The 21,901-nt window shown below is 43.5% G+C and overlaps 1 protein-coding gene and 2 non-coding genes across 5 annotated transcripts in view; all 3 read right to left on the reverse strand.

Annotated features, from left to right (window-relative positions):
- Positions 1 to 4,136: 4,136 nt before the first annotated feature.
- ATG16L1 (autophagy related 16 like 1) overlaps positions 4,137 to 21,901 on the reverse strand; it is a 31,661-nt gene continuing 13,896 nt past the window's right edge. Inside the window, exons 7-19 of one of the 3 annotated variants that reach the window (XM_032801653.2) lie at positions 21,670 to 21,756; positions 21,115 to 21,171; positions 20,874 to 20,921; positions 20,050 to 20,152; positions 18,942 to 19,047; positions 18,452 to 18,522; positions 15,843 to 15,914; positions 10,726 to 10,846; positions 9,759 to 9,864; positions 8,769 to 8,918; positions 8,170 to 8,217; positions 6,090 to 6,191; positions 4,137 to 5,699 (exon numbers count right to left, since the gene is read on the reverse strand). In XM_032801653.2, coding sequence (XP_032657544.1) covers positions 5,606 to 5,699; positions 6,090 to 6,191; positions 8,170 to 8,217; positions 8,769 to 8,918; positions 9,759 to 9,864; positions 10,726 to 10,846; positions 15,843 to 15,914; positions 18,452 to 18,522; positions 18,942 to 19,047; positions 20,050 to 20,152; positions 20,874 to 20,921; positions 21,115 to 21,171; positions 21,670 to 21,756 — 1,165 coding nt within the window. In that variant the 3' untranslated portion in view covers positions 4,137 to 5,605. The remainder of the gene's footprint in view (positions 5,700 to 6,089; positions 6,192 to 8,169; positions 8,218 to 8,768; positions 8,919 to 9,758; positions 9,865 to 10,725; positions 10,847 to 15,842; positions 15,915 to 18,451; positions 18,523 to 18,941; positions 19,048 to 20,049; positions 20,153 to 20,873; positions 20,922 to 21,114; positions 21,172 to 21,669; positions 21,757 to 21,901) is intronic. The other 2 variants (XM_075068583.1, XM_075068584.1) reach the window with 2 other exon arrangements.
- Positions 17,339 to 17,605, reverse strand: LOC116837339 (small Cajal body-specific RNA 6). The gene has a single exon (XR_004376674.1).
- On the reverse strand, positions 19,469 to 19,743 carry LOC116837340 (small Cajal body-specific RNA 6). The gene has a single exon (XR_004376675.1).

The following is a 21,901-nucleotide window of genomic DNA, read 5'->3' on the forward strand; positions in this document are numbered from 1 at the left end:
CAAAGGTGAATTATCCAGGCAGACAGGTCCTGCAGATCTTCCCCTGTCTGTAGGAGTGACTTACTAGCCTGCTGGTGAAAAAGGAGAGCAATTTGTAGCCCAAATTGAAAATGGATTTCTAGTTCTTACTACCCACATTTTCAAGAACTAATCCCCTTCAAGCAGCAAATATTGTACCTGGATTAAGAACAGATCGGCTAGGTCAGCAGTGCTGGGTATTATTTAAGAGACCCCAGATCTTCAAGAGTCTACAGTGCCATCCTCCCAGACTCCTTGGGTGTAAAGACAGTACAGATTTATATGGAGCAGGAGGGTTATGGAAAGCAGCTTTATTCTAAAGCTCTTTCTCCATCTCTTTTTCTATTGGGGCTGCAAATCATGCAGCCTAATAAGGAGCTAAACAAAGAACTATTTGTGAGACGTTGAACTTGCAAGCATTAGAACAAGTCTCTATAAATACAGGCTATTCTAAGAGTTGCAAGTACATTATCAATAGATATCGATTGTGGAAATAAACTGTAGAGTTAACACAAAGCTTATCTATTGTTGTGCCACTGACACCCTCGGGCACATTGTACAAATAATTTATGTTGGTGGCCTGCCCACTGTTTTCTTCAATCAGTTTATAAAAAGGAAATTACACGTACTCAATACATGTTTAAAGATGTACAAAAGAAGTAGAGACAAGCAATTTGAACAATTTAGCTTCTTTCTGCTCATGAATGGTCTGAAAATAGCTTTTGCTTTTCTTAAATTTCAATTTGATTTTGTTCACACAATAATTTGTGGGTAATTCATGGCTTGTAAACATTTCAGAAGCAGCTGTGTTTGATACTTTGGTGGGACACGTTAGTTTTCACTGGCGAGATCCCCTGGTATTCTTTCCATTCCCCGACTGAATTAAACTCTTGCAATCAGAGTTCCAGTACCCACTCAAAAGGTCAAAGTTTGCTTTTGTGACTATTCACCAACATTTGCTTAGAGTTAGTAGCTGCTGCAAACATCCACAGGTGGGATTTTCACAAGTGCCCGAGAGGTTTACATGGGACTATGTCACTAAATCCTTCAGATGCTTTTGAAAAATCCCACCCTCCTGTCCATAAGAACTTGATGAGAATATCTGCAACCCTCAGGTGAAACCAATTCCATTTTTATTTGAGCAAACATTTATAGGGCAGAGACCAAAGGTGTTCCCCCAGGTCTAGCACTCATCATTCTGTCACAGAACAGGCTGGGAGCAAGCTACTCTTGTTGAGAGCTTCCTTGGTCAGCAATGGGGGGAGAGGGAGTGGGAGAAATGATCACCAGCCCTTCGCAACAGAAATAGCACCTTCATTTACTTTTGTGGAGTAACTAGCACAAGGCCCTGATGCTGAATGAGGCCTCTGAGCACTACTGAAATGATGGACATTTTAGAAACAGCTCCAAGGTGGTTCCACCCTTTCCCCATACTTCTAGGAGCATGTATGTCTGAAGAGAGAAGAGAGCTATTCCAGGGAGACAATCTCCCATAGCTGTACCAGTTAGGCAGAGCTGGCTGTTTATTTCTGGTGGCGTGGTATGTGGCATGCAGCTATTCTGCTATTAGTTTCTGTTTAAAGCTGGACACTTTGCCCATGCCAGAGCAGACATATTTCACTCAAGCTTGAGCTGTAGAGGCAACTACCCTCCAGAAAAGCCTATTCAACCAGATGGGGACGAGTGGGCTTTGCTGGTAGCTCTGTTCCTGCAGTGTTTCTCAGAGCCTGTGGGCTCATTTCAGATGGAGTGCAACACCAGTCTGCAGTCAGAACCTCTGGGAAGACTCTCTCATCTTCTAGAACAGAGGCAGAGAACGAGGCAACTCTCAACAGCAAGTACTTCACTTTGTTCTTTCCCTTTCTCCTCTGCTGCCTCCACCACAAGGCTCTTGGGGAAGAGGGCACCATGGAGCTCAGTCATCCCCCTCCTGGCAAGGAGGCAGAACAAGGATCCTACAGAACCCTATCAGGCTCCTCTGCTTCTTGCTAAAGAGGATGATAAAGGCAAGGCAAGCAGAGATATCGATTAATCCCCATTACAGAAGGACTCAATTTCCCCCCCTTTCCAGCAACTCTGCCATTCAAGATTCTCTTCACTTCCCCGCTCCTAGTTACTTTTACTGAAGATGCTGCCTTTTCTAGCATGGCATTATAGAAATGGGATACAGGCTAGGGGAGTTGTTCTTTGCTGATGGCTGCTCCCATTTCATGTACATTTTTTCTCTCTTGACTGGGTCCATAGTCAGTTTCCCCTTGGACACAGACTCACCTGACTTCCAAATAGAGAGGTAAGAGTAAGGACATCAAGCCTCCAAAAGGACTCCAGAAAGCTGCAGCTGCCTTTTCACAGGAATGTGAAAAGGCTCCTCCCTGGTCTTCAGAGTCTGAATTGGAGGATGACAAATTTCTCCAAGAAAGCACAGTGGACCCCACTATATCCTGCTCTTTAAAGCCACTGTAGTAAGAAGAGTGAAAAATCCACTAAAGATCCTCCTAAAATGAAAAGCAAGGGGAAATTCTCTGTTCCTGAGTTAATTGAAAGTATAACTGGCGCAAGAGGCTATTAGCAGTCACTTTCTCTGTCATTTCTGCTTCACTGGACTAGAATTCTTGGCTCCTTTGGAAACAACAGTTGTTTGGAAGATAGCTGAGCGCACACTAAATAGAAAGCAGAGGTACGACCTCAACTAGTTAAACAGGACTTGCACATATGGGAGAATGCAGAAGAGTGGAGTTGATCACCTGATTTACAGATACATACCTTTCTCATAAACAACTACGTATATTTTTAGAATTTTAGATGCTTTGACCTATTCTTACCTCTTGTTTTTATATGGGTTCAATGTTAATTTGATTAGTAGTATCCAACAAGCAAAACATTTTCTGGCATCAGAACCTCAAACCCAGATTACTGTTTATGTTATATAAAAATACAAATATGCCAATTTAAATTATAACATCTTAAACCCTTCCTGATCCTCCCCACCACAGCCTGCAGTTCTTATTAGGGTAGAGTTAATCCCCTGGTAATCTTTCATCCCACTGACTCATCACTTAGCGGTCTACTTTATCTGCAATACCCCTAAGGTCAGCAGGGCACTGGGCAGGTGCCATCTTAGAAAGACCTGGAGACACACACTTTACTGGAGAAAGCTTCAGGGAGCAGACAACAGACTGAAAGAAAAATGTGCCTCTAAAATCCAAAGGGGCTTTTACCTTGTCAGAAGAACTGCAACTCTGTTTTTGTCATCTTTGCTCTGCCTTTGGGAGTAAGGACCATCAGCTGAGTTTCTGCCACAGCAAAACAGGAGGTGATTGGCTAAGGAAGCTTCTTAACTGTACAAGTAGTTTGTCCAATATAACCAAAGGAGGTGAAGGCTTTGCTCCATTACTCCAGTGTTGGCACAGGGAGTTCCTTAGTGTTCGGTGTACAGATAGTCTTTATACCACATTTTTAAGACCATGTTGGGAGACTGAGAGGCAACATAACAGTCCAAGCAATAAGGGAGGAACAGACATTTCACGGCAGAAAGTGTCTGAGAAACTAGTAATTGATGGGGAGTTCTTGAATTCAGTAATTCATCTCACACATCCAAGTATACATCAACCTTTCAAGCTTCAAAACATGGGCCAGAGTCCCCAGTGCTAGAAGCTTTAAACAATGTGACACTGGCTCCTTCAACTTCAGTTTCATGACCACATTCTTTATACGAGACAAGGTAAATTTGGCTCTAGGACAATGGATACCCACTGGAAATATCTGTCAAATACAGGCACTGACATTTTTCCCAGTGTGTGCTCCACCCCCTACTCTGCCCCAAGGTCCCAACCCTTTCCCTGAGGCCCCTCCTCACTCCACCTCTTCCCACCCATCCCCCCTCCTGAGGTCCTGCCCAACAGCTGTGACTGGTGGTTGCTGAACATCCCCTATTTTTTTCCTCATGAGTGTTTGAGCCACAGAGCACCTGCGAGTCGGTGCCTATGCTGTCAAGCATCCCACCACCACCAGACCCAAACCTAACATTAGTCCACTGAAACGGTAAAGAGAGGAGAGAAGAAACTTGATATTGGTTCCCCTTTCTTTCAGGACAAAAAGAAAAACAAATGAGGAGAAACTTTGTGGGTTTTAAAAGCAGAACTTAGGTTTATTTACAATCAAATTCTGGTGGGCAGCTGAATAAATAAAAGATTTGCCCTGTATACTCTCAACTCCCCTCTGCAGAAGTTATCTGAAAGAAAGGCTGGGTTAGAGAGAGACCACTCTCCTAGGAACAACCCTCTTTCCTAACCCATCAAAACACTTCCTTAGAAAACAAGCTCAGGAAGGAAGCAAAATAAAGTGCAAATAAAAAGGCGAGAGAACGCTGGTGGCTTATCTTGAGGACCATCTGAAGTGGAAAAGTTTGGCTGGATAAAAGTTATAAAACATCACAGTTATTTCTCCTCCAACCACTCACATACTTAGATGCCTGAGGATACAGGGTATAAACCCTGTTCAGTGGCACAGGAAGGGCTCAAGCACAAAGGAGAATATTGCACATGTGCTCAAAAAGGGGGCAAGTGGCCAGGGATTGCCAGCACCAGAGCATTACATTCAGGATTGAATCCCATTGCTCCCCCGTGCTCCACCAACAGCCTTCAACAGAGAAGGACGGATGGACAGCAGAAGAGACTATACATTTATTTTCTGGTACTGGAAGTCTTGGTATGGATACATTCCTCATCACAGCAGCACCACCACTCCCACTGCAGATGTTACATCTCTTCTCTCCCCTCCCCTTCCCTGCACGCCAACAAAACTGGAAATATATTGGTTCGAATTAAAATTCTCCTTTCCCCACTTTTTAGTACTTTTGCTATAGGAGCTATTGGAGGGAGTTTTAACAAAGATGCATCATCCTTGAAGAATGGACAGTTCCCTGAAATACAGATCAAAATGATGCAGGGAGTTTTCAGATTACAAACTGCCAGAGAGACCATGTCAGAACTGGAGAAGCCCCAAACTCAGCCAACAACATAGGGGGCAGAACTGCCAGAGCAACAGAAATATTTAAATTACTTTACAGCTATTCCATCACTTTATAGACTGACTCGGATCCACTCTATCCATGTTTCAGAATGCCCTCACCCCATGCCTAAGCTACTCCATGGGAACAGAACACAGGAAACAGGACATGCATTAGGTCAGAATACATGGTAAACGTCTTTCCAACACTTCCAAGTTAGAAGTGCTGCGCATACATTTGTATAATAGGGTATTTGGCACAGCTGTCCAGTGAGGGAATCTGGCTAGTACCTTCGGCTCCATCCAGTGCATAGATACTGCATGTCAAGGCATGACTAGTAGTATTCACCATCCAAATCAGCCTGAGGGTCAGCAGCACGCTTATAGGCAATAAAGAGCTCTGCCTCCAGCTTCTCGTCCTTGATTGCCTCATCAGAGCTCTCCTCTGAGAAGTGAAGCCCATTGGATGAAGCCCAAATGCATGTAGGATGAATCTAGGCTTGGGCCTCCATTCTGTCCAGCCCTGGACCAGCATCCTTCCAGTGAGAGACATTTGAAACTGTCTTTCATCTCCTTCCAGTCAAAATTCAGACCACAGGACAGCCTTGTTTCCTTTGTCCACACTGACCACATGGGCACCGGCTGGTGACCACGCCACTGCATTGATAGAGGAGCTGAAAGGAAGCCAGGTGTCAATTTAAGAGAGATTCTAATTTCACAGCAGCATTTAGGACAGGAGGAATTAAACTCCATAATTTCCAAAGCTCATTCATTCTCAGATCTTATTTATGATACCTGCCTCCCAGGGATATTCGGAGCATATTATACTTAATGCCCTGGTTGTGAACAAGCAATCCGACAACAAAGCACAAATTTCATAGCCTTAATTCCCACTTTACTGATTATTGCTATGAATCCACAGAGAAGCTGCATATAAATAACCCATGCACACTGGTATAGGAATGGAACTCCGCATCTGCAATCCCACCTCTCCTCACCACAGGTCCTACGTGAGCCACAGCTCAGACCCTGCATCAGTTTAGTCTGCGAGCTTCCTGTCTCACCTGTGATGCTTTGCGAGAGTTCTCTCCACTTTCCCAGTGAGCACATTCCAGATGTACAGGACACCATCAGCTGAACCACCTGCCACGTAGCTACCGTCAGGGCTATTGAAACACATATATTTAGTGCAGAAGAGAAAAAACAATTTATTTTGAAGTTAGCAGCTTTTGTACCTACGCTAATCTTTAATGTTTTCAAAACAAGCAAATTGACATTAATGGTCTGCACAAGCAAATATTAAAGTTTCTCCAGCTTGTATTCACACTGATTAGCAAGATCAAGAAGTTTCTATATCACGTGATGATGTAACAGCTGGGTGGCTGGCATTTAAAGACAGATGTTGGTTCTTGTGAAATCTGCTTAGGCCAAAAGGGTGACCTTGGCAAGTCACTTCACCTCTATGCCTCAGGTGGGGATAACGCTGCTTACCTCCTTTGTAAAGCAGTTTGAGACCAATGAATAAGATGTGCTGTATAAGCTAGGCATATTATTCTATTCGATTCCTAACATTAGGCACCTAAAAAGGTCCATCATAATAGCAGCCAAAGGCCCTGAAGAGAAATAGGGCTCCTTTGTGCTAGGCACCTTAAACACATAAAACAGTTCCTCCCTGCAAAAGCTTGTAATCTACAAGGGAAAAAAAGGGAGGCGATGGGGAAGGTTGAAGTATAAACCTAAGCAAAATGGTTAGGATAAGCCATGTCTATATACACTAAATTTAACCCTAGCTTTTTAAGTATTTAACCCTTAAACCCTTACCTGGTTCCATTGTTTAGATCTTAACCTTTCTATTTTAGTTTTATATTTAATCCCTGTTAGTCATATTTAAAAATCCTAAATGTGTTTTTTTAAAATCAGCAGAACCGGTAGCACCTTCTATACTTAAGGTTCTCCAACAATTCCGGTTAAAAGATCCTGTTTTCATTTACTTATAACTTTACCAAACATTAACCATTTGGGCTGAAGTTTTCCTTGTCAGGTGTCTGTCCCAGACTGACCATTTTTACCTGAATTTCAGCAAAAATGGTTCCATCGTTTGAGAAGGATATTAGAAAAATGTTTCCATATTAAAACAATTCTTACATTTCATTGAGAAGCTCTATCATCTACACACTTTGGAACAAGGACACATAGTCTAGGGGAAGGGTTGTCACCCTGGTTTCAGAGATGTGCCTTTTCTTGTTCCCATGAAAAGCTACCCAGATTCAGACAAATTAAAGCCTCTGAAAAACTGCAGTTGACAAACGCTCAGTAGATACTTGTTAGAACTTGTCAGCTAAATTCTCTGAAAATTCCATCTACAGTGGAATGTTCTAGCCCAGGGTCACAGAGGCTGAGCAAGAATTCCCTGCAATTGCTATTCCCGACTACTATGACATTGGGCACCAGAACTGACAGCCAGGTGACTATCCCTCTTTTCCTCTCAATGCCCTTGCTGCTGGTGTCCAGGCGGTGTGGCGGAGGAAGTAGCCTGACTCAAAAGCAGAAGGGAGAACGAAGAACTGGCTGAGCCAGGAGACTGGCACTTGGGGCTTAGGATGGGGTGAGGAGGAGATAGATTGGATGACAAGCCCAAGGAGGAAGGAGGCTGTAATAAGATATAAGAACAAATATGCACTGGGAGCCAAATAAAGGCTCCATGGACAATCTTAATTCTGACATTTTCTTGCTTTTCAAGGCTTGACTTTCCAACATAAACTTTGTTTTAATATTGGGTGTGTGCAAACACTGCCTGTTCCCCTTTTCCTGATTTTTACAAATGGTGAGCTCTTTGGGTGTCTCATTGTAGATACCCAAGTCTGAAAACAGTTTTGCTGACTGCCCAGTGCTAAGTGTCCCCTTTTGTCTTATGACTAGTGTTAATGGCTACCCTACTGCTTGCAAAATGTGGAGTTTAGAGTTGTAGCACAAGTGATCAAGAAGCAATCAATGCATGCTGCTGACTGGTAATTAGCTTGACAGCGTATGGTGGTTTGGAACTTTTCCCTCAAACGTCACTGCAGAATTTGCAGTAAACCAAATAGCTGGCCCCCCACCCTCCCATCCCAAACTCCACTCAGTCTCCCCAGTTTGGCCTCTTACCTGAACACGACTCTGGTCCAGTCAGATCCACATTTGAATCCCTGGGCACTGAAACAAGTTGGAATCAGGTAGTTGTTATATTCTTCTAATATGAATCTTGGGAAAGCCAGCTCCTCCTCAAGGACTAAATGAAGATTACTGCATTGACTGGGATAAATTTTACATTCTGTTTAACACAAAGCATCTCTCTCTTTCCAACCTAATTTGTAGGACTTTTCTCGCCAGTGAGGGGGACAAGCTGTCTCCTTCAAAGAGGTGGAGGCAAAATCTTGACAAAATTAGGGTGACCAGACAGCAAGTTGAAAAATTGGGATGGGGGTGGAGGGTAATAGGAGCCTACATAAGAAAAAGACCCAAAAAGCAGGACAGTCCCTATGAAATTGGGACCTCTGGTCACCCTAGACATAATAGATCTTTGTTGTCAAACCATGGATAATGTGCAAACTACATCATCAGAGACATGGCTCCAAAGGCTTCCACCTCCCCACTGAAGGACTAACAGGAAGGTTTCATTCACAAAAGACAACGGTAACACCCAAGTTACAATTATGCCACAGAATCCAGTCACCTGCCACATCCCTTACTGGGATCACACTCACCTGAAAGTCTGTTTGACAGCATTGACTCGCAAATCAATGATCTTCAGCAGATCATCTCGGGAACAGGTCAAGAGCTCTGTTCTCTCTGGGTTCAGGTCTAAAGCAGTGATCCTCCCAAACAGTTCCAGCTCCTGCACTATGCTCTCAGTCCTGAAGACAGAAAACAGCATGAGTAACTGTGTATCAAGGATCCTTACTCCTGGAGGAATACTGCGCCACTGTATGTGACCAGAATTCCCATCCCCCGTAGATTTCTTTGCTTCCCCGCAGAAAAATGACTGACAGGGAAGCAAAAGGAAACCGCAAAAGGTGTCAAGTGCTCCTCCCCAGCAGCAGAGGCATATCATTTTGGGTGCCCAGAGCTGGGTGATCTCTCACCTCCGTGCAGCCTGTGCTCCCCACTGCCATGCTGGAGCCTTCATATTTATTTACTGACAAATAAAATATGCAGATTTTTTATTTTTTAAGCACAGAATTCCCTTAGGAGTAGATCCTGTCACATGAGCATCAAAATCTGTATCCCTAGACTTGCCCCGGTGCATGGGGATAGGAGAACAGGTCTCCACTATTTGTTCATTATCCACTTCCATGTTTTTCTTATTTCCCAGCTAAACTGTTACATTGTGGATATTTTGTCCCTAACCAAAGACTGTTCAGAACTTTCTTCAGAACCAGCCAGGGATACCTAAAACTAGCCAGAAAGATAGAGAAAGAGAGAGAATAATGCAAGATATTTCCTTACTCAGGGATTAATCTGCTGTCAATATATAACACAACATGCTACTAATAGCTCAGAGACCAAAACAGCAGTTCTACCATGTGCAGAAAGGTTCTTTATCCTTGATGACTCTCTCATATTCCTGTAATAAATACTCCAAGCAATAGAGAACTCAAAGAATGGGAAGGTCACAATTCACAGATTCATCGTACGTTCTTCAGCATTAAATAACTGCTAGAGAATCTAATCCCTGTGTCAGAGTATAGTTTTACCTGATGTCCCAGAAGCGAATCTTCTTGTCAAAATGTCCACTCATCACACACTGCTCTGTGCACACTATATCATTGCAGCTTGATCCTGCAAATACTGTTTTTATACCTTGAAAAGAAAAGAAAAAAAGAGGGAGGCGGGGTAAGTCACTAACAACACAGTCCCCTTCCCACGGTGCTGTACAAGTTGATAGCAGTATTTAAAAGTTACTGAACAGCAAATATCTAAATTCTGTAGCTGCATTGAAACTACTGCCTGGGAGGTGTTTGGGGTCACGTGGGGTGGGGACAGGTGTGCCTTGTCTTGGAAGAAACTGATCCAAAATCCTCGACAGCACATTATTCCTCTGAACCACTTGACTACCATGCCCAACATCCCTCCAACTGTACAAAGACAGTTGTTTTACCACCACTTCATAATTAGTCAAACATGTCACGGATGAATATGACGTGCTCCTCTTTATACATAAACAAGGGTGTGGGACACTGGGGAGAAAGGCTGTGTCTGTGCAAAGCTGTACTATAGAAACCAGGAACATATTTTAAGACAAATATTTTTGCATGAAAAACTGAAGCCTGCCATTTGCTTCACTTGGAGGCAGGAAACTGTGGGCAGGGTTTTCAAGAGGGGGCTTAAGACCAGCCTAGGGTTGTAAGGTCTGACCTTCCTCCAAGTTTCTACAGAAGAATAAAAAACCCACTCTACAGTTTGATGGACAAGAGGGTCTACAGAGTGCAGTTGCTCACTCAATCAGCAATGCTTTTCACTGTAGCATATGGTCTTTTCTTAGGTTTCCCATCCAGGTGTCAGCCAGGCCTGACGCTGCTTAGCTTGCAATATTGAAGATTAGAATATCATCAAAAAGCAGTATGGCTGGAATTTTCTGCTTTTTGGACAACCACTAAAGAGAATAAGAGGTGTGTGAAAGACAAAAGGGTGTTGGTGCTTGGGTGGAAACAGTTTCCTTACAAACTTTGCTGCGCAGGTCCCAGAGCTTGAGGGTCCGGTCATGACTCCCTGACACGATGCGTGCATTATCCAGCAAGAACTTGGCTGACAGAACCTTCCCACTGTGGCCTGTCAGTGTGTGCTGGGGAGAGAAGATTTACATGGTGTAATGAGCAGTTTCAGCTACAATTGCTTCCTGTCCTCATGGCTCTGATCTTGCCATTCAGCAGCTTAATGGGAACAAAGTCTTTGATTCAACTCCTCCCACCTTAGTCTAATGTGTGACTAGAGGCATGGATCACAAAAAAAAAGCCAACCTTTCCATTCTGGTTAAACAGAAAGTAGCTTTGATTCCCAGTCTGCTTCTCCGTGAGCCAGCAAGTGCAGAGAGTACTGCAGAGGCAGCATACTCAGTCTCTGAGTAGGAGATACTCTCTCCCTCATTTGCAAATCCTTTGGCTAGTTAAGGAGTAGTTGTTTTGAAGTCTATGACTCTTTGCTACCACCTCTAGTAACTTCGGCTGGAAAGATGGAAACTACAAAAGCCTTAAAAGAGAGACCAGGGTATAGACTAAAGCAGAATAAGAGTTGGAATGATGGTGTCAAGTACAGCAAAAAGGGATCTAGTGTTAACTCTGAAGTCTCAACTTGAAAGCCTGAGATCTCCAGAGATTCCAGAGTTGCTCCCATCAGCAGATTTCCATGACTGTTTCTGTCTGATGCCATCCACAGTCAGGGCCCGTTGGAACATGAAGTACAATCGTCACAAATTATTAGATACTTATTTGCCAATCACAGAGCTAATGTAGCATGAGGGAACAGGCTGCTGGGAACAGCGAAAGTAATCAGAGAGCAATCCTCGCCAAAAATCAAACCTTCTACTGTTAGTCACTGAACTTCTAACTTGCACACTGCTACATGGCCTACAGAACCACTAGAAGACTTAAAAATGGAAATGAAACGTGAGCAGAGTCTGAGGAACTGAAAAATTATTGAACAGCACTAAAACCCAAAGGTCATGGACTGTCTCAATGGTTGCAACATGACAGTTAATCTCTGGATACCACAATTTTATGGATAGAAAAGATCTTTATAACCCTGGAGAATATTCCATTACCACCTGTCCTGCACCGCCACTAACAAGTGAATAGTTGTTTATAAATAGGTAATTTGATGCAGAATTTAATGTTAAATCAACTCAACTTCCCTCAATGTACATGCAAGGAATGCTAAATCCATGCACCAAACCCATTCAGACAACAAATTCAATGTACTGTATTAGCTCAGTGAGCAGTGATGGTACAGACCCAAAGCCAGAAGTCATTAGGCACACTGGAAAATTGCAGAAAGATCTTGTGAAGACTGAGTGGAGTTTTGCATGGGGACTTTTCACACAAAGTTAATGATGATTAAAGTTAAGATTCTGTCACTGGTATTTTTAGCAAAAGTCAGGGACAGGTCATGGGCAATAAACAAAAATACACAGAAGCCAATAACCTGTCCCTGACTTTTACTAAAAATACTCAGGGGGGAGGGAGGGAAGGAGGAGGAACACAACAAACAGAGCGCTGTCAGGGCTTGCAGCTGCTCCAACCCCTGCCACTCCAGTCCCACAGGGGCTGACCCAAGCCCAGCCACTATGCCGGTCACTGGCCAGCTGCGCCAGCAGCCCTGGGACTGACAGCTGCGCCAGGCCTTGCACAGAAATAGTCACGGAGTTCCCAGAAAGTCACAAAATCCATGACCTCCATGACAGAATCATCTCCTTAATGATGATCTATTAAACTGTTATACACTTTTGTTTCTAACTGATGGTAGGATTTTGGGGCCAATCTAAAGCTGCAGAAGATTGACACATTCTGGAAGGTTTCCCATACAAGATCTAATATTCTGGAGATAAAGATCAGTCCAGTTAGTTTAACTTCTGTTCTGTGCCAGGGAAGATAATCATCTGCAAACACTTGGAAGGTGGTAAGGTGATAGGGAATAGCCAGCATAGATTTGTAAAGAACAAATCATGTCAAGCCAATCTGATAGCTTCTTTGACTGAAGATAACGAAAGTCTTGTGGATAAGGGAAGAAGCAGTGGATGTGGTATACCTAGACTTTAGTAAGGGCATTTGATGAATACGGTCTTGCATGATATTCTTATCAATAAACCTAAGCAAAAATACAACTTAGATGGGGCTACTATAAGGTGGGTGCATAACTGGCTGGATAACCATACTCCGATAGTTAATGGTTCCCAATCCCTAGCTGGAAAGGTATAACAACTGGGTCCGCAGAGGTGTGTTTTGGGACCGGCTCTGTTTCAGTATCTTTATCAACGACGGTCAAAGATATTGGCATAGAAAGTACGCTTAAGTTTGCAGATGATACCAAAGTGGGAGGGATTGCAGACTGCATTGATGGTCTGAGTAAAAAGGATGTAATGTTTAATAAAGACAAATGCAAAAAGTGCCCCTTCTTATCTTAGAAGGAACAATCAGTTTCACACACACAAATGGAAAGAGACTGTCTAGCGTGGAAGGAGCATGGCAGAAAGGAATCTAGGGGTTATAGCGCGACCACAAGCTAAATACGAGTCAATAGTGTGATGCTGTTGCAAAAAAAGCAAACATGATTCTGGGATGCATTAACAGGTTGTTTGCTTGAGCATGACTAAGAAGGTCATTCTTCCACTCTACTCTGCGCTGGTTAGTTCTCAATGCGAGTTATTGTGCTCCAGTTCTGGGCACCGCATTTCAAGAAAGATGTGGAAAACTGGAGAGGGTCCAGGGAAGAACAACAAGAATGAATAAAGGTCTAGAGAACGAGTGACCTATGCAAGGAAGCCTGAAAGAACTCTGGGTTTGTTTAGTCTGGAAAAGAGAAACTGAGAGGGGACGTGATAGCATTCAGCATGGCTATCTAAAGGGTGGTCATAAGGAGGAGGGAGAAAACTTGTTCACCTTAGCCTCTAAGGATAGAACAAGAAGCACATGGGCTTAAAACTGCCAGCAAGGGAGGTTTAGAAACTTTTTCCTAATTGTCCAATCCTAACTTATCAGGTGCTGGTTAAACACTGGGACTATAACTGCAAGGAAGTGCTAGCCGTGGCATTCGAAGGCTTGTGAATCTCATCTCACACTGGAATAAATTGCCTAGGGAGGCTGTGGAATCTCCATCTCTGGAGATATTTAAGAGTAGTTTAGATAAATGTCTATCAGGGATGGTCTAGACAGTATTTGGTCCAGCCATGAGGGCAGGGGACTGGACTCAATGACCTCTCGAGGTCCCTTCCAGCCCTACAATCTATAAATCTATGAAAATTAAAAGCAATCAGGTTAGTTGTGTTATAGGTGTACTTTAGAACTATATGTGAAATGCTGAAGATCTACAGAGCTAAAAAATCATTCATGCAACAGATTAAATAAAGCAACACGGGGCAAAGAGAGAGATTCAAGTTCACTTCTAATGCCTGAAGAGCGTCGGAGGCTAACCAGTGCAGAAATGACTGTAGAGCTTCTGTGGCAGAAAGGGAACAGGCCTGACCATTCCAAAATGCTTCATGCCAGATTGTGCACGCAACAGCTTGTAAGAGCAACTAAACATGTCTTGGGTTAGAGTTAGCATGCCAAATAATGCTTGGTGAAATATTCCTAAAACAAAAATTTAGGAACAAGGATCATGTCCAGGAGCAGGAATAAGTGAAGCCTCTTAGAGTTTGGCTACACTTGCAGCTGTACAGCGCTGCGAGTTAAAGCTATCTTCGTACAGCTGTGTAGGGAAAGCGCTGCAGTGTGGCCACACTGACAGCTACCAGGGCTGCAGTGTTGCCACATTTGCAGCGGTGTTGGGAGTGGTGCATTACAGACAGCTATCCCAGCGTTCAAGTGGCTGCAACGTGCTTTTCAAAAGAGGGGGATGGGGTGGAGTGTGACAGGGAGTGTGTGTGGGGGGGAGAGAGAGAGAGAGAGAGAGGATTTTTGGAGCCGACACTGTGTCAACTCCCTGCCTTGCAAATTCCAACCACTTCCCCGACCCCTCTCTCATTCTCTCTTAAACGCAAATAGCCTTCAGACCAAATAAGCAGCTGCTCCGACAGACTCCCTCCCCGCCCGGTGCTGTTTCTCTCCTCAAGCAAATACTAGCTGTGGACATTCCCTGCCTGCCTCTGCTCAAGCAAATAATTGCTGTGTTTGTTTTTTAGATAAGCAGCTCCCGGAGCCCTGAGTTCACAACAAAACAAAGAGAGGCATCACAACAAAACAAAGAGTTCTTTAGTTAAAAGCATTATGGGAAAATTCCGGAGGTCAGTTACAGCATAGTAAGATTAATCACTGTTTATACTGGCACTCCAGCGCTGTTCTCTTTATTCCTCTCATCCATGTGGAGTACACCAGCGCTGTAGCCAGGGAGATACAGCACTGTATGTGCCCTGCCAGTCTGGACAGGGAGTAAGTTACAGCGCTGTAAAGCCATCAGTGCTGTAACTCTCAAGTGTAGCCAAGCCTTCAGAAAGTTTCCTCTGCTAAGGGAAGAGACCTCTTTTCAGCCTAGGTAGATCACAGGCATGTCCTTCCTTGGGTAAGGGCCAAACAGTCTACTCTGAAGAGGTGGAGGAAGAACATGAGCAAGAGATTAGTATTTTGTTAAATATCCTGATTAGAGACTAGTACTTCAGGGCTTGTCTACTCCAACAATTGAGCCAGGGACCCAGGCTGGCCCCTACTCAGTTAAAATGCATCTATTCTAGGAAACAGAATTGTGTTTTAATTAAAACTCTGAACCATGCTACAGCCTTTGGGTTCTTAAGACTGCTGTTTCTTAACATTTAAATGGTTCTAAAGTTAATACTTCCTATGTGCAGAGGAAAGTTCATATATTTGGCTGCTATTTATCTGGAGAGGTTTCTGTGAGGCTATGTGCAGAGGCCAGGATTGTACATCAGGTTATGTTGTAAAGGCTCTTTTCAAATAAACAGGGATAAAGATTCAATTAATGTTCTGCGAGGAGAGGGAAAAAAAAAAAAAATAAAACTAGCAAGATCCTAAAACAGTGGAATCTGCAATTTTCAGGTGTCCTTCATAAGAATATAAATGGGAATACCAGGCAGAAACAACCTATACATTGCTTGCCTTCTGCAGGAGACTCACCCGTAATCGATAGTCATCTACGGTCCAGATTCTGCTGGCGAAGTCATTTGAAGCTGCTAAGAGATAGGAGCCCTGTGAAAACAGGAGGGATTTAAGGCAATTTCCCACAGTGACTGAGAGAAGTAAACTACTACACCCAGTAAGTATTTCCAGAAAGTCTCAATACTATGGGATAGTCATTAGAACTGACAATCCACAGGGTTCACTTTACTGCCATACTGCTAAGAAAACAACTGGGGGAGAGAGGCAGCAATTAAGTTTGGATGAGGAAGAAGATTTTCAAGATATTTTCAACGAAGATGTAATTTTTTCATGAGCCATGTCCACAGATTCCCAAAACCATTGGCTATGAAAGGAATAATGGCCACAGTGCTGGAAGGGAGGGACATTCTTTCCAGCCCATTTCTACTCATAACTTCCTTGCGGCTGCAAGGATAGTGGGATTTTCTACTAGTTTGCCTTCACCTCACTCAGTCTCTATTTTTTCGTTCTCCTTCCACAAAAATAGCTCCAGCATCTGCCTCTGCTATTAGGCCTAGCTGACTCAAACTGCAGAGTTTAATTGGCCTGATTCTTGTCAATTTCACTCCCAACTACAGGGTTCGCAACAGAAGTAGTAAAAACTAAATAAGTTCGGGTCAGGAGATGGACAAATGGATATAGAGTATCCTGAGGTTGGTGGCTTCTTCCTGTCACTCTAGACAGAGATCCTATTTCAAGACACTATGGCAAAGTTATTTCTCAATAAAAATCCCACGAGGACAAGGCTTGTGCCTGTCAGTCTCAGGTGACTCACTGATTCAGAAAAAATATCATGGAACTCAGAATGCGTGTGTTCTAACTGACAAGATCTGCTATGTGATCAAGCCACTTACATCAGAACAAGTTTCTCCAGGCAGGTTAGCAACACCAGCCAATCCTCTAGTGCAGTGGTCTCCAAACTTTCTCAATCACAACCCCAACTTGCTCAGTCCACACTGCCACCCCCCAGGAGTCGGGGTGAGGGTTTAGTGGGGTATGACGGGGCAGGGGGAGCCATACTCCAGGGATGAGGGAGTGTGAGTGGGGCAAGAAAGGGGGAGCTGCGCTCAGGGCAGGAGGCGAAAGCTGCTGGTACCTCTCTCACGGTAGCCACCCATGTGCTTCTCCAGACTCCCAAAGCAGCAACTGCTGCTGCTCTTCCCCCGCCTCCAGGGGCAGAGACTGGTTACTACAGGTAACCAGACTTTCAGCATCTGGGTGGCTGGGACTGGGGCCGCAGCAGAACTGGGGGCAGAGCGAGGCTGCATGGCGTGCACTCCCTCCCTGGCCTGCTGCACCCCCCTTGATATTCCTCTGCACCCCCCGGGAGGGTTCCCCACAGTTTGTGGACTCTAGTGAACTGGTGAAGACCAACATAAGATGTTTTTGGAGGTGTATCAGTAATGTGAAAGCACAGAAATGCTAAGCTGTAAAGATGGCTTCAAACTTGGCCTCAGTTCAGACACGATGAAAGAGGTCTCAGCAAGAAAGTTTGAGATCATGTAGCCAGATATGCACCTCCAGAACCCCTTATTCCTTTGACTGGTTCTGTTGGATGCAGATCAGAATTGTGCCTGTCATGCTCTAGGGAACATGAACTGAACACATCACCATATGTCAGCAAGCACTCCCCCAGTCACAGCATTGCTGAGGTACGATGGGTGAGAAATTGCTGGGAGTTGAAAGGGTAATGGAAGTGTAATTCTTCAGGCAATCAGACCTTTTACTATTCATCACAGACCTCAGTAAGGCATGTAATCTTCACCACCAAGTTATAAACATTTCTCAGTGCATACAACAGGAACAGATACATACAACTCTAGTAGTTTCAAGGAGCTTTAAAGGCAGCAGTGTAAATTCATAGTTTGGGTAACACCTAGCTCATTTTAAAATACACAAAATCTAGTTATCTGGGCTATTGGGAATCTTCTGAAAAGTGAAGCGCAGATCAGAGTTTTAGGGCATGTCTATGGGGTGGGGATAGAGGGGAATGACATTCAGTAAAGTTAATCCAAATTACCTACAGGTGTTAATTTGAAGTGGATAAACTAAACTGCATTAAATCCATGTGGATATTCCTAGGCCTGGTCTACACTCGGAACTTCCATTGGCATAGTTATGATTCTAAGGGGTGTGAAAATTCAATACCTCAAGAGAAAGCTATGATGATCTAACGGTGTAGACAGAACAATTCTTCCAATGACTTAGCTACTGCCTCCTGGGGAGGTGGATTAACTACAGCAGTGGGAGAACCCCTCCTGTTGCTGTCATGTCTGTCTATGCTGAGGCGCTGGAACAGTGCTGCTATAGTGTTTTAAGTGTAGACATACTCCTATTCATAATACAGTGGTCTTAATTTGGTTAAGCTTAATTCATTGAAGTGTCCCTTTGAAACTAGAGTTTAGCCCACTGTATAAAAGAGTTTTGTACAGTATTTTAAAATGTTTGTCAGGCATTCCTATACGTATTTTAACTTGCTTCTTTGCAAATGAATTTCAAAGCATATGGGTGAAACTGGTAGCCGAGCACAAGCTACTGCAATTAATTTCTCCCCAAACACAGACTATGGGTATTACACAAATACTCACAGCACTGTCAAATTCGATACTCGTAATTCCTGCGTTACTGCCAGAGAGAGAACTTTTCAGCTCACATCTGTCTGTATGCAGAAAGAAACAAATAAGTAATGGATTGGAGCAGATACAAATTGGGGGGAAGGATTTGAACTTCTGTGTTAGCTCCATTTGGCCAACATACTGGGAGAATTACCACAGCAAAACAAAAATGAATTACATCATGGCACTGGCTTTTGATCAGTTTGCTTGAGCCTGGCTTTATACCACAGTTCTGAGTAGTATTTCAGCTGATCTAACATAACTGCTTCACACTTATATAGTGTTTGTCTGGAACTGCAGAACAGCATGCTCAACTTAAAAACACCAGCAACTGAGTTAAAAACTTTAGGAGAAAATCCATTTTGCATGAGCCAACTGTATGGGATTCTAAATTTGGTACAAGACACCAAGTATTCTTTTTGGCTTATGTCACTTCACACAATAACTCACAGCAGAAGCTTACCTCCAAAGACTTCCCAGAGTTTAACTCTCCGATCCATGCCTCCTGTTGCTAGTAATCGGGAAGCAGGACTGAACTGCACTGCGTTCACTTCTCCATCATGTGCATCCTTGGGGGAGGGGGAGCAAAAAAACAATAATCACAGCCACCCCAAACGACATCAGCACCAAACAGTCTGTAGCCCCATACAGAGCTTGCTTAAGAGTAGGCTGCACACAATTGTGATCTAGCCCAAATGTAATCATCTTTCATATGCAGAAGACCCATACTAAATAAAATTAGCAAAGCCTATATTAAACAAATCAGAATACCACAAAAACTCAGGTGGATTACCCAGGTACTAGGATGAGTATAGGAAATCTCTGGGATTTCTTTAGCCATGCAGCAGCCATCTCTAATAAGTGAGCATTCAAAGCAAGTGACTGGTTCACAAGAATTTGCTCCAATATTTTCCAGCTATAAAATGAATAATTCAGAGTTGCCTTGCATAGACTCAAAAATGGCCTCACCATTCCATAACATACAGAAGAGGTCTCAGCTTGAAAACTTGAGATCACATACACCACAAATCAAGACACCCCACACCCTAAGCTCCTTAATTGGTTCTTTTGGATGACATTCAGGGCCATGCTTCCTTACACTGTGGATAACAGGCACTGAACTTATCCTAAATTGTCAGCAGCCTCTCCCCCAATCACAGCACTGCTATAGCATGATGGGATAAAGAGAGACTGCTGGAAGCTGAACGGGTAATGGGAGTGCGATTCTTTTGTGCACTCAGACCTTTTACTAGTCATCATTGACCTCAGCAAAACCTACATTAATTTAACTATGACCACAAAAGAAGGAACACTGAACGTGTGGAGGATGCATGCACTTGAGTGAATTTTTGTTTTAGGTGGATATTGAGGCTGAGAGTAAAGTCAATACGGATTAAATGGACCTAGCTGCCTTGCCAATTCATGAGTCATCTTCTAGATTTAAAACATTACCTGGAGCAGTTTAAACAGAGCCATATTATCCCACACAGCATTTGCTACTCAAAGACCAAATTCTCCTCTTCTTAGGCAAGAAGAGTTTGAAGAAACTTGTAGTTCCTGGATATACTTACAAAGACATATACTGCAGTAGTGGGCACTCTCACTTCTTTACTGGAACCTGGATGCACATCTACATTTTCCTGGGGAGCAGGAAATGAGGACAGAGAGCGCCTCCTGTGATGGGACACACAGAAAAATACGTTAAATAAAAGAGTGGATGCAGTTTCTCTCAAAGTGGCAAGCTCAGACCTGGATGAGCCCGACTATAACTGTGGGGTAGATGAGAGATTGGGCCAAAATCATTCATTCTTCCCCCTCTCCTTTCCGGACTGCATTTTATCAGATTACATTACATCAGTTCATGCCTGCACCTTTTCTTACCTAGCTTAACCTTAGTTTGCTCCCACACTATCAACTTCACTGCCAACCTAATGTCTGAGCAGTCATCTTTTCTTGCACTGAGGAGTCAAACAATGTAAACATTACAATGAGTTTAGAGGGACACACTGCAACCCCACCACTGTGTCTAGTTCAGACTGCACTACTGTGGCTGTGAGAAGAACTCAGCCAATGGAGTACCCCATTTGAAAGCCCAGACTCCACCGCTGTTTTACAGAAAGACCTTCCACCTAATGCAGGACTCCACTCAGAGGGTCTGACTACAGCACAGTCACTGGGGAAGAGATTCCAACTAATGAGATGCTGACTACAGCACTGTCATTAAAAAGAACCAAATCCGCATACTGCCACTCAGAAAGACTGCCTGAATCGCTAACTGGAAAGTTTCTAGCCAATGTTATGAACGTCTGAAGCCTAAGCAGGGTAGTGCAGCTGGGTTCCACATTACTTCAGTGTCATATTCACATGCTGGACTAAGAGTTGATAATGTTTTCACCTGGCAGCATCAGAAGAGTGATGTCCCAAAAGGGAAGACTCAGACAGACTGGAGGGAAAGGTCAGAGGTCAGCATACAGCAAGATGGAAGAAACAGGAAGTTGAGGAGAACAAAAAGAAAAATAGCAGAAACTAGAAGAAAGGCTGACATTATGACATCTGCATTCCTTACATCACTGAAATTCTCGTGTACGTTGAAACCAATATATAATACAAGAAAAGGTGAAGGTGTTCTAACCTACCCAAAAATATTAGTGATAGAGTCCAGAAGGCCTCCAGCTGGCTGTGACAGTCGCTTACTAAAGAGGAGGGGAGGACAGGTTTAAGCCTTATGAACAGATTGTTCAAATGAAGATCAATAAATACAGTTCACACCACCAGGTATCTGGGAAAAGATGCTTTCCCTTTCAGCCCAAGCTCAGAAGGGAAGACCCCACGGGAGCAGGAGCACATGCAGGTCACCACTAACAACAGCTTGGAATATATAATTGGGGGTAAGATTCAGGATCTTATAAAAAACTTTTGAAACAGGACTTTCTTCATTGGGTTTAAGCAATTTGAAACTCTGTTTAGACTTGTCAATCACTCATTGACCCCTACTCTTGGAGGCGGGGGCTGTTCATATAACTCTACCCACCCTTTCTGCTGTGTTCTGGTAAGAAATGTGTGTGCTAAGTCTAGGTGGGAAGGGAGTTAAGTAGCTTTTCAACAGTTTTCATTAACTGCTACCCCTTCTTAGGTTATGTTGACATTTCAAAAGGCACCTTAAAAAGGTACAGGAATATCAGTCTACATACCTGGATGTCCGGCTAACAGTTCGCACCGGAGAAGTCTCTTCAGCTGGGTCAGAAGTTTCATCCACAAGCACTTCAATATCATCATCCCTGGAGAAGTATGGGAACATGCCTCCTTTTGAATCAGTCAAAATAAGGCCCATTGTAATCAACTCCCTTTGCCAAACCCCAAAAGCAGCAACTCTATTCAGCAGTTAAAGGAACGAATATTCTCCCCATACACACCCGCTCCAGT

This window comes from Chelonoidis abingdonii, chromosome 8, assembly GCF_003597395.2.
Source record: "Chelonoidis abingdonii isolate Lonesome George chromosome 8, CheloAbing_2.0, whole genome shotgun sequence".
Taxonomy (NCBI): domain Eukaryota; kingdom Metazoa; phylum Chordata; order Testudines; family Testudinidae; genus Chelonoidis; species Chelonoidis abingdonii.